Consider the following 12,790-nt stretch of genomic DNA (forward strand, 5'->3'; position numbering starts at 1 on the left):
CAAATATTCAAATATTTGTATTTTCAATGTGTAAAAGTTGCACGTGCTTAAGTGTGGTCATTTTAAATTATTTTATCAGTGCACCCGAAGGGATTATTTCAATTTTTTATCCATGATCTGAAGAACACAAACACAAAGTAAGTTATTAAGAATCACATTGAATTCTAACGTTATGTCGTCATATTCAATATTCATTTTCAAATGATTCTTTCCATTAAGGCAAGGATTACTAACTCTATAATCTTAGCATCAAGGCTTAACGATTTTACACTAATTCCTGAGAAACTGTCAAGATTTTACTTCTAATATAATTGAAGCACACATATTTCTTCAGAAATCAATTCTATATTATTATATGTTTTTCAGATGAGTACATCGTTGGCCGATCAGCTCAAACGATTTTCTAAACCCCAAACTACAAACTTAGAAAGAGGAAAGACTCGTGCTTCACTCTTATTTGATCCCAAAGAAGCTGCTGGAATAAGAAAGGATGTATTTTATGAAATTGGATTGAACGGTCTCGAGGAATTGATTTCTAGAGATGAAATATTTGATCAGTTCACAAGAACGTTATTTTCTTTAGAATCAAAAGACTTTGAAAGAAGCATTGAATCATCATCTAGCAATGTTAAGCTCGATAAGCACATTAGAAAGTTTTTGCTTCTTCTGTCACCATATATTCTTTTGAATTGCTGTTTCAAAGCACTTGAATGGCTTATTTATCGTTATTCAATTCATCAATATAATAGAGAAGATTTGTTAATGTTAGTGCTCCCATACCACGAAACAAAGATCTTTCAGAAAATAGTAGCCTTGATGAAATTTGAAGAAGTAAATGATCCATGGGCCTTCCTGAAAGGGATACAGAAAGCTGGAGTACCTCTAACTAACCAAATTCTATTGAATCATGCATCTAGTGATCCATACTTCATACATTTTGTTTCGGATTTCATTCTGAAAATTATTAAGGTAAGTTTGAAACATTAATTTCACATAGAAGAATATCTTATTTATTTATTTACTGAGCTATTTCAATGTTGACTGATTTTTCATATCAGCATTCAGAAATGTATTTGATTGTCCTTCCTTATTCAATGATTTCATTATTTTTCTCGTTCAAATGTTATCATAGTATAGGTAGATTTAATTTACTCTTCAAGATCATCCTTTTATGGTATCATTAAATTTCAATTGCATCCAATGTAGGCTATTTCCCCTTGTGTAGACTAATTTCATGATGTCTTAGAATTTAATACTTTTTTGGGCTCAATAATGAAACTTTGGAATCAGACGAAAAAAGAAAAATAAGACCAATTGCCTTCCAGTATTTTCTTCTGAAAATACGAACAGAATATGTTGTTTCTTGTTGACATGATGGACATGGGTCCTGTGTCATACTTCTATCAGTTGTTGCGTTCTCTACATTTCTGTCACCATAAAGAATAGACTCTCAATACTACTCGAGACAAAATTTACTAAAAGTACCTCATTCTCAGGCTGACAGAAGCAGCTTCCATTCTGAAACGCCCATTTTATACTGTAGGAAAATAACTAAAAATACTTCCCCTTAATTTTTTTATTTTTGTCACAATTGTTTTATCCAATGGTATGCTCTGAATTGTTGCGTCTCTTGAACATTATAGGCCTAAATTCAATAGTTTCTAAAATTCATTCTGGGCCAAAAATGTTTCCATAAAAATGAAGACTGCTCACTAAGTAATTTTTCAAAAAACACAGTATCTTTCAGACCAACCATAGAGTGATCTGAAAAACTGAAGGAGACTTGAAAGCTCTTTAGCAATTCAATTAAAAAATCATACATAGTATCTTTTTGATACTGACCTTTACAGAAAAGCAAAATGCTATTATAAAAGTCCCAGAAGGGAAGGTTTGATAACTCTAAATATTGCTCAATGTTTTCAATGATTTTGAAACTTGGTGCATAAAATACAGGTGTCTCAAAATTACTGAATCAATCGTCACACCACGATAGAGGATAGAGTAGACTGAATACTATCGAATGACACTAACATTAGTTCAGCGAAAATGTACCGTAATCAAATCAACTAGAATTTTATGAAAATACCTAAAATTGCCGATTTTCGATCAATTTTTTTCAGTCACACTAACATTAGTTCAGCGAAAATGTACCGTTCTCAAATTATCTAGAATTTTATGAAAATACCAAAAATTGCCGATTTTCGAACTACATATTATGAATTTTTTTCAATCACAGAGCCAGTTTTCGGTTAAGGATAGCGATTTTACCTCATATTAATCCTAGATTATTGTATTAATTAAAATTATTCAAAGTAGTTAATCGAAAACATGAGAAATGTAAATTAAAACTTTTTTTTCTACATAATTTTTATTACTCAGAATAAATCCCCTCTAAAGGGGTGATGATACCATAATCTAGGATTAATATGGACGAAAAACGCTATCCTAATCACAAATTGGCCCTGTGATTGAAAAAAATAGTTTGAAAATCGACAATACATATTAGGTTATGTTTTTTTTTTTTTTTTTGAAACGGTACATTTTCGCTTAACTAATGTTGGTGTTATTCGATAGTATTTGGTCTATGTACTCTATCACAGCCCTCTTAACACATAGCCGTGATGAGGGGAAGTTTGGCAACACAGGGAAAGGCCTAGAATTTCTAGTTCTCGTATCGTGCTTGCCGGCGTCGTGTTGTTTGTAGGTTATGTGTAGTTTTTGGTTTTTTGTTTTTAGTGCTTGAAAGTGCTGTGAATTGTGTGCTGAAGGAGAAAAAAAGTCTATGAGTGAAGTGAATGGTATGCTGAGGAAAAAATTCTATGAGTGAAGTGAATTGTTTGATAAAAAGATTGAAAAGAAATGAAGTGAACTGTCGTTTGGTAAAGTACCTAACGTTTTTGAACTCGATTTTGCTTGTAGGATCGATTTCGTATCATACCTAATAAATGTTGTAAATCTAGCAGCAAGGCAATAATAAATCTTTAGAAAATGATTATGTTGTATATTTTCCTTCTCCATAAATTCCAAAATAAATAAATACATACATACAGTGCATTTTGCGAAATTCATTTTGATACTAACGTACTAACGATATTGTGAATTGTGAAATTTTATCAAATTTAATATTATAAGCTGATAGCATTTTGAGACAGTCACCACTGAAACATTTATCTATGCCAAAGAAATGTCCACAATTGAAAGAATGTGGAGTTTTTGAAAAAGTCATCAAATGTATCCAAATTTTTCTTGCTACATATCAAAAACAGACTTGGTAGAATTAAAAGTTGTAGTATTGAATTAGAATTCAATCCAATTTCCAACTCTCTAGAAAAAAGAAAGCAACAGTTCTCGATCGTGATAATTTATTGACATTACCTAAAAAATAGAGAATTGGATAAAATGGGAATACAATAGTTCTTCAAGATTCACCTCTGTCGATTGTAATTATTTATGTAGGAATTTGAATTTCATATTTTTATATTTTGAGTTAAATATTGGTATGGGCAATTCTATTTCAGTTTTGTTTTTTTTTGTGAGAAAATTTATTCAACGTACAGTTCTTTTCAGTTTTTGCTCAAACCTCCTTAACTGTTGACTCATTTATAATATTTGGACTCATGAGTTCATTTACACAATATTGTGGGAAGAGATGACACCACACCTTTTTGTTGGTTCTTGATGAACGATAAATAGGGTTTAAAATATGCAATATTGCCACAATAATTGTATTTATCATTCATTCTTGGTGCTATTATAAAGATCAAATTATTTTCATTAACTGGTTCTCGAATCATAATATGATCAGTCAATCCAATTCTTTGACCAAGTATGGCTTAGGATAGTGTCTTATAGATATTTTATTAAATTTGAGACATCCCATGTCGATTTTTAGAGTACTAATTGAAATGTATTCGAAAATCGCGCTCCTATAGCGCACTAACTGCGGCCTAAAGTCGGCCTTCCGCACCAAGCTATTTGCGGTGTTGCGACATAGTGTTCACGGCTCTGTGTTTAAGAGGGCTGTGACTCTATTATGGTATGACTAAGATGTCTAAAACACTGGTGTGTGCACTTGTCACTTTTTGCAAGCATCAACATTTCAGAAAATCGGGGATATGGGATCAGTTTCGTGGCGGCGCCACCATGTCATTTGCTTCGTTCTTTCCTTGTTCTACCAAAGGAAGTCCAATGATACTCTCTCGTTTTATTTTGTTTTGCGTTGATATCGAATGTCGATCAACGTCCAACGAGTTCAAAATATAAACTTGGACTGGTGCATTTTGTCAGCTGTTGAGGAATATTTGTGCTTTGCAGTTCAATTTTCGTTGTAAAAACAAACACTATCGAATAAGGGTTCGATAGTGATTACTGTTCTTCAAGATAATTTCCGTTTGACAACTTGAATTCGTGAGGGGGGTAATTCAATATGATTTTAATAAACACAGTCAAATATCCAGAATATTCAGTTGACGGAAAGGAAATTTTCACTATATCTACTCAGGAAGAATATTTGAAGTAACAGACTCGAATAGATTTATGTATTTCTGATTCTCAATACATGCTCACAATTCACATTACATATTTCCAATACAGTTTCTTTGAAATATTGCTGAAGTTTCCATAAAACTTAGCTATATCGGTTCCTAATGTTCGTTCATCTGATTTGGTTCTGCTTCAAATTCCAACAACACCGAATTCTTAGCTGTAGCTCTTGATTGTCCATATGGAAAACTGAACCTACTGAACGACACGTTGAATAAATGAATGTTCTACACCTCTTTCTCGAAACTAATACATTTTCACACACCAATTAATCGCTTATAAATACAACATATTCGTACGTCGTAGGAAATTATTTTCAAATATCAAATGACAATGCTCTGTCAAATTCTAAACAGCGCTACCTATAGTGGAAAAAACGAAACTGATCCCATATCCCCACGAAATTAAAAACAAAATCGAATCAGTGAATACACCAGAGTTTTAGACATCTTAGGTATGACGTTTGATTCACTAGTTTTGGGACACCTGTATTTTGTCTGCTCTCGTGCATCTTTACCGATTTTTCCGCACTCATTTGAATTCCAAATGTGCCCCCCTGCTATTGGGTGTAAGTGATTTTTCTGCGGAAAAGTGACACTTTAGAATCTGAAAGGAGTGAAGGGAAATGGAGAAAAAAAATAATGTTTCCAACTTATGTGTGAAGTATCTTTCCCGCACGCGATAGCCGGTGCTTAAGAAGGCGCGCACTTGTTAGAAATTTAGCTATTAATTTGTACTCCAAATTTTTAAGAAAATATCGTTTTCGTCATTTGAATTCTTAATTCAAAATAACAAACAGTCTATAACATAATGTTTTAAAAATATTATGTATCATATATTAAGTGTAGTTTCTTTGATTCTACTAAAACCCATGCTGTTTCTGATGGTGATGATGATTATAGATTCTAAATTAATCGGGGACTGTAGCAATCTATGTACTTTTATTATGTTTTAAATGTGAATAGAAAAATTATTCTTTAATTGAAGTCTAGATAGTTAGAATGATTATATTGAAAATTTAGTTGAAGTGAGTCCATTTTTGTAGTTAACAGAAATACAATAGTGATTTATTATGTTGCCATTAATATTGTACATTTCAAATAATCAATTATTTTTCAACTTTTCAGGTTCATGAAAAACCTAACAACTTAACAGTTGCTTTCAACTTTTACAATCAAGTTTTCATCGGAGCAATTGAATATTCCAAAGGAACACCAGAAGCAATAATAACACAAATGTTTCCAGCACTTTTGAAAGGATTAAATTCGAATATACTGGATTATAGAGCTGCTTCTTATATCATAACTGCTCGATTAGTTACCAAATGTACCTTAGCAGATGTTGTACTTGACAAATTCATGGAAAAAATATCAAACAATGATGGTACTAATCTGAAGAATGAAGCAGTCCTCCTGTATTCTATTTTGTACCAAGGACAACCTCATTATAAAACCATACCTGAAGATGCTCTTGCAGAAATAGTAGCTCAACAAGAGTTTCCAAAAACACTTCAAGAACTAAATAATACTGGTACATATATTTATCCTTTCTTGGAGGTTTTGATCAAAAAAGTAATAGAGAGTGGAATAGAAGATGAGGCTGAACATTACCGAAAATTCTCAACTGATTTGTTAGATCAACTCAATATTGAAGAAGGAAGTGTCGCCTCAATCTTGAAGTAAGTAGTTTTAGTTAGTTTTTCATCTCTACATAGTAACTCGCTAGTGCTCATTCTCATGAAAGATACACCCTGTATATATATACAATTGCTTCAATGACACCAAGGAGATCGTTAATGGTGTTGATAAAACCGACAACATCCTTAGGGGCCTTGGCCGTTACCTCGTGAGTATCCAGGAAGGGTTTCCCTGAAAAATACTCAAGTAGTGGGCAAATGAATCTGCAAATCAAAATTTATACAATTAATTTCTCTAATTGTTCGATTGAACCGAGCAGCTATTTGTATAAAATTCAAAATATCTGGAATTTGTCAACACAAAATCTTACAGGTCATCTTACTGAGAAGGCCATTATCAACATCATTTCGATTTTGCACAGCATCCTGAGATTAATAATACTTAAAGCAAGTATATTGTTAACTTGGAAAAATTGCTCTGCACATATTATTATCTAGATAATGGACAATTTGTTCCATGTAGATCTAGAACTGGTCCATTGTTTCTCAAAGTATGCACCACCTTAGTTATATCTATCCCTCATATCCTCATATGTTAGTGAAATTAACAAGTATAATCAATATTGACCCTGGTTTTATCTTTTTTTTTTTAATTCTTATGATAAGATAAAGGTACTCATTACATGAAGATCAGCACTATTCAACAACTTTGATTGTCTTTGATTCAAAAGAGGACACTGTTGTAACACAAATTATTTAGGGAATCACTGTCCTAGACAAAATCTAGTATTGTTTCAATAAAATTATCACAGTATGAATGTGGGATTTCAATAATCTGAAAACTTTAGTCATACACATAAATTTATTTTCATTCGTTGAGTATATTTAAATAGTCCTTATTTGAAAATAATGAACTTTCTGCAAAAAAACAATCAAACAAGTTTCAAAGAAAGAGCTATTAGTCTTTGCTTATCTTAACTTAAATAAAATAAATTTTTCAGTGCAATAATAGATTCAACACCTATCAAATTGAAAAAGAAGCCAGAAGTGAGCACCTGGATTACAGAATTGATTGCAAAAATTGAGAAACAATATCCTACCCAGTTTGATCAGCAAGTCTACAAAATTTTGACGATAACTGAAAATGAGAAAAGGAAAATTCGTCTTCAGAAAATTTTGAAAGGTGTAATGAGACTCCAGAAGAAATTTGACATTTTTAACAAATTATATGATTCTAATGCTCTGATAAGAGTTGATGCAATCAAATTTATATCTACGAATTATCATGAGCTTAGAGATGAGGAGAAAGACATATTGAAGGTTTCTCTGGAACACCGACTGAAAGATGACAGTTACGAGGTGGTGAGAGAAGCATTAGGAATAATTGAAAACACTAAAATTATACAAGGCGATGGACTGAACAAAATATTATCTGAACTTTTAGTAAGGTGCTACAAGGATAAACATTGCTGGGGTAAGGTTCTAATAAAAGTTTTGAGACTCCTTTGTGTTACAGAAAATTCTCATAACTTTGACGTAATTTCACAAATTTTTCCACTTCTATTACCAAAAACTAATGAAGAAATAACTGTTGCTAAATCAGTAATTGAATCTTCATTATTTCAAAATTGCCCCTTGTTCAAGAAATTCAATAGCAAAACAAGTTTGAATATTGCTGGTGATTTTCCAAATGAGCTCTTCAAATGTTTAAAGGCAAATGGAAACGATAAAGTTCTTATTGATCTATACAAAAAAACTGATATTGAAACTATCAAGAATTTTTCCCCTCTTCAAAAATATAGTATTGCACTTCTAACAAGTAATATTATTGAGAAAAATTCTTCACTGGATGAAGTTTTACCTCTTCTAGATATTTTGGAGAAAATTTCAAATGTTGATGGTCCAAAATCAACAAAAGCTGAATGTTCCATTTTGGGAAATTTAAAAATTGCTAAAAAGGGTAATTTTCCCTTGAGTGGTTATTTAGAATGCATCTTCAATATGATCATGTGTATTGATAAAATTGAATTGGCAAAAATAGATCTAGCATCTTCCAATCTGACCTGCAGATTTTTGCTTTCTTCTTCTTCTATTTTTTATCATGATACTGAGGTACATCAAGAATATTTGGATAAATTCAATGATTCCATATTTAAAACTATCGACGCCACAGTTGATTTCATGCTACATTTAGTTGTTTATAATGAAAATTTTGGTGGCACAGCCCAAAATATGATTTTGGAGGTTCTTCTCAAAAAATTGAAATGTTGTTCTGTATCTAGATTTTTTGATTTGACGAAAAATTATGTTCCATATATATTAATTTTGTTGACCTCACAAGATGAAAGAATTCGTAAGAACACTTTAGAAATTGGTAACATAGTAATGAAGTATCCCCATGATAAGAACTCTTACTTTTCTTTATTTGAATATCTGATGGATCATCAAGAAGAAATAGTTTTGGATTCAAACCAACTTCCTATTATGATATCAAACACTCTGAACTCAAAACAAATTATTCCAAAAGAAATCTTGAATGCCTTAGTTGATGTTTGCTGCAATCCTGAAAGCCCCATTTACCTAGTGGCTGGTACTTCCAAAGTTTTATCAAGTGTAAACAACATTGCCCTTTTAGAGAAATTATCAACTCTAGCCATCTCTATTTTGGAAAAGAATTCTAAAATTTTCAGTGAACCTGAATCTTATATCATCCAAAACAATGTTCATAGATATGACAATACAATTGGAACAAGTATCAAAGAAGAACAAAATGCATTCAAGTTCTTAGTATCAGTTCTCAAAAATGATAGGGAATGTTTGAACATTAGGGGAGAAATAATTTCACCATCGCTATTGGCAATGAAATATTTGACAGAATCCTTTTTTTCATCATTGTCCAAAAAAATTAAATCAGTTGTTTTAGATTCAATCATTGAAGTATCTGCTAGTCCTCAAAATCCGAACATATTATTAGCATCCAACAAAATATTCAAACACATTGATTTGAATGTTGATCTCATAATTCCTCAGTTGATTGACATGGAGGAAGTTCAGTCCCCTAATCTAACTTTCAATAAAAAAAGGAAACGTACCTCCTTAGTTCAAACAGTTATTCCAACAATTGATATTTTGGATACTTTAGAGTGGAAGAAAGGGGTTAGAGTTCTTGAATTGATTCAAGACAAGAAAAAAATGACCAATGTGAAATATTTGATACCGAAATTGTTCAATATTCTCAAAAAATGTTTGAATTTCGAAGAACAATCTGCTGTGGAATATCCCAAACAACTTATTCTTTCATTGCTATTAACTTGTTGTCAAAAGTTGGAAAATGTGAAATTGTCTGAAAATTCTTTCGATATGGAATTGGTTGTGCAGTGTATTAGGGCTTCTTCAAATCCTCAAACCCATCATCATGCTCTTTTGGTATTAGCACATTGTGCTTCATTATTTCCAACACAAGTTTTGCATCATATTATGGCAATATTCACTTTCATGGGATCTTCAGTTCTCAGACATGATGATAATTACAGCTTCCAATTAATTTCTAGTATTGTAGACTCAGTAATTCCCATATTAGTTGAAGATGGCAGTACAGAAACTATTATATCTGTATTGAGGGTATTTGTTGATGCCCTTCTTGATATACCTGAGCATAGACGGTTGAAACTTTACACACAACTCCTTGAAAAAATCGATGTAGACAAACATCTTCATCTATTTTTGCAACTCACATTTATATCTCATGTTCTAAATGGATTAGAAGAAGAAAGCAATGCAGGAAAGAAATACGAGTTGGAAGATTATTCTTCAATTAAGAGATTGAATATTGCTATTGAACTAGTAATGCAATTTCCTCCTTCAGTTGGTTTTAATGCTTGTAAGAAATTAATTTATAATTTGAGGAGATTGCCGATTAACAAGGAAGAACTACAAAAAAATACGTTCGAAATTGATATTTGTGATTTATCTGAAAAACAATTTAGAAATTATAAATACACCATTTTGATCTTCATAAATAGTCTTATATCCACAAAAGAATTTATAAGTAAAATTGCCGAACTCCCTGATGAAGACCACGAGAGCCTTGAACCATATTATAAGGATATCATTGTGGGAATTCTGTCTTACATACAGAAAACGCATCCAATTCTTGATAAAAATAAAGATTCTCACTATTGGAAAGCTATACAAAATCTGAGCTTAGAAATTTTAGATTGTATGAATGCTCTTCTAACACCAGATATGTTTTTATTAGTCATTAAGGGTTTGATGTCCCATGATTTAACAAGTATCAGAAAGAGGTCCTTAGATCTCTTGAATTCAAAATTACAATACAGTGATCCATTCATTGAGGAATGTAATCATAAAGACTTACATACAACTGCTGATTCATTAGTTACCATAATTGGTAAACTCAATGCAGACATGACAGAAGACGAGATGATAGTGATTCAGAAAGCACTCCTTTCCTTGAAACTCATTACAAAAATCGTGGGTTCAGAGGATCAAGAAAAGTATGTTGAAATATTAGCATTCATTACAAAGCTCATAAAATCAAATAAAGCTCAAGATTATGTTCTGGCCTCATTAATATTATGTTTGGCAGAATTATGTATTTCGTTAGGAGCAAGAGCCATTGAATATCTTCCTAGTTTCATGCCAGTTCTTTTGAAAATTTTAACACAGGAGAGAAATAAAGATACTCCTACCCTATTATGTATCAGTTTGTTGACTACCATTCAGAAAATATTCGAAGTTTTATCACTTTTTATGACTCCGTATTTGAAGAAAATATTATATGAGATATCCCAACTTAATGGAAAGTGGTTAGAATCAACAGATGATCCAAAATTGACTCACTTTGTGGAAAAATTGAAAATTATCAAATCTGACCTCGCTGAAAACGTACCCATAAGAATCCTTATACCAGCAATTGAGGAATGTTACTCAGATATAATTGAAAAGAGCAAATTTGAATCAATTGGGCCTATTATGAGTATTCTTTCTGAAAATTTACGTCCTTTGTCCAGTTCTGAAATATCGCCACATTTACCGGAATTGAAACAGTTCTTCTTGAAAGCTTTAGAGTTCAGAAATTTGGAATTATGCACTATAGAGCAAATCAATATAATTGAGGACCATATTATTGGGGCATTAGCTACTTTTGTACTTAAATTATCCGATTCAGCTTTTAGACCTTTCTTCAATAAAATTTTCCTCTGGGCTGGGGAAAATGAGGAAAAAAATACTAAAATCATTACATTCTATAATGTAACATTTGGTTTAGCTACACAATTGAAGAGCTTATTTGTACTTTTTGCTGGTTCATTCATAAGCAATGCTGCTAAAATACTTGATGCTTGCAATAAAAAAAAGTCTTCTCAGTTGTATTTTGAAGATCAGACTAAGAATATTTTATTGTTGGAAAGAGTTCTCCAAACCCTCAAACTTGTTTTTGAACATACTACAAGGAAATTTATCACCAAAGAACGGTTCGAAATTTTGATGCAACCAATTGTTGACAATTTAGAGAATGACTTGAATGGTATAGCTGATTTAGAAACAAGAAATATTGAACTCCTCACTCCTTGTATTGTTCACTTTGCTGTTGCTACAGGAGATGATTCTTTATGGAAACAATTGAATTATCAAATATTATTGAAAATGAGGAATTCTAACTATAAAATTAGATTGATAAGTTTGAAATGTCTAACAGAAGTGGTAAAAAGATTAGGAGAAGATTTCTTACCTTTATTGCCAGAAACGATTCCTTTCTTATCTGAACTTCTCGAAGATGATCATGAAATTGTACAAGAAAGTTGTAAACAGTCCATCCAGGAACTTGAAGATGTGTTGGGAGAGAATTTATCGAAATACTTTTAAAAAATCACAATCTCTTACAATTCCAATACAATTCTCATCATATTTGAAATGAGGATATTCATTCACTCATATTCCGTAATTCCCTTCCAAACAAGGCAATAATTGTATTAACCAAAACTCAATTCTTTTAAAAAACATATTTTAAAAAAACAATAATCTTTATTGTAATCTCTGACTTGAAAAACATCGCTTCATTATTTTCCACATCTTTTAGATACATATTGAAAATCTATGTAAATAATTCCATTGTAAATAAAACTTAATATGTGAATAAATGTAATGATTTTATAGTTTTTTTGTTTTGTAATGTGCAACATGCTAGCTATCCAAAGTAACATGGGGTACTTATGTTCTATTTTGAATATTTTGGTGTAAATGTAAATCGTCAATATAACTTCCATCTTTTCTAAACTTTATTTTGGATCTTACAATCTACAGGAAATATACAAAATGTATTTTGTAAAATATTCGTGAGCATAATTAATATAAATACACAAAAAATTCTATGTTACAACTGCTGATAATTCTTCCGAATTCAAGGCTCCTATCTCTTCATTCTTATGTTCGATTTCGTTTCTGAAATAATATTTTTTCATTAATTGAATGTAGACAAAAAAAAACACCTGGGTAGGACAGCGTGAAACTTCATGACTTAAGTAAGGCTCAAAAAGGTTGGTAATCATGTTTTGAACGAAATTAAAATAGAACATCTAGTAGTAGTAAGAA

General features: G+C 31.4%; 2 protein-coding genes across 3 annotated transcripts in view; one reads left to right on the forward strand and one right to left on the reverse strand.

Moving 5' to 3' along the window:
* LOC123310660 (HEAT repeat-containing protein 1 homolog) lies at window positions 1-12,354 on the forward strand. The gene is made up of 4 exons (XM_044894212.1): window positions 1-137; window positions 367-969; window positions 5,670-6,220; window positions 7,180-12,354. Exons 2-4 carry the CDS (start codon window positions 367-369, stop codon window positions 12,062-12,064), a joined length of 6,039 nt encoding a protein of 2,012 aa, XP_044750147.1. The 5' UTR covers window positions 1-137; the 3' UTR covers window positions 12,065-12,354.
* Window positions 12,355-12,455: 101 nt separating this feature from the next.
* Window positions 12,456-12,790, reverse strand: part of LOC123310661 — a 56,331-nt gene continuing 55,996 nt past the window's right edge. For both annotated transcript variants that reach the window (XM_044894215.1, XM_044894213.1), the window contains exon 9: window positions 12,456-12,640. In XM_044894215.1, coding sequence (XP_044750150.1) covers window positions 12,568-12,640 — 73 coding nt within the window. In that variant the 3' untranslated portion in view covers window positions 12,456-12,567. The remainder of the gene's footprint in view (window positions 12,641-12,790) is intronic.

The sequence above is a fragment of the Coccinella septempunctata genome, chromosome 4 (genome assembly GCF_907165205.1).
Source record: "Coccinella septempunctata chromosome 4, icCocSept1.1, whole genome shotgun sequence".
In the NCBI taxonomy this organism is placed as follows: domain Eukaryota; kingdom Metazoa; phylum Arthropoda; class Insecta; order Coleoptera; family Coccinellidae; genus Coccinella; species Coccinella septempunctata.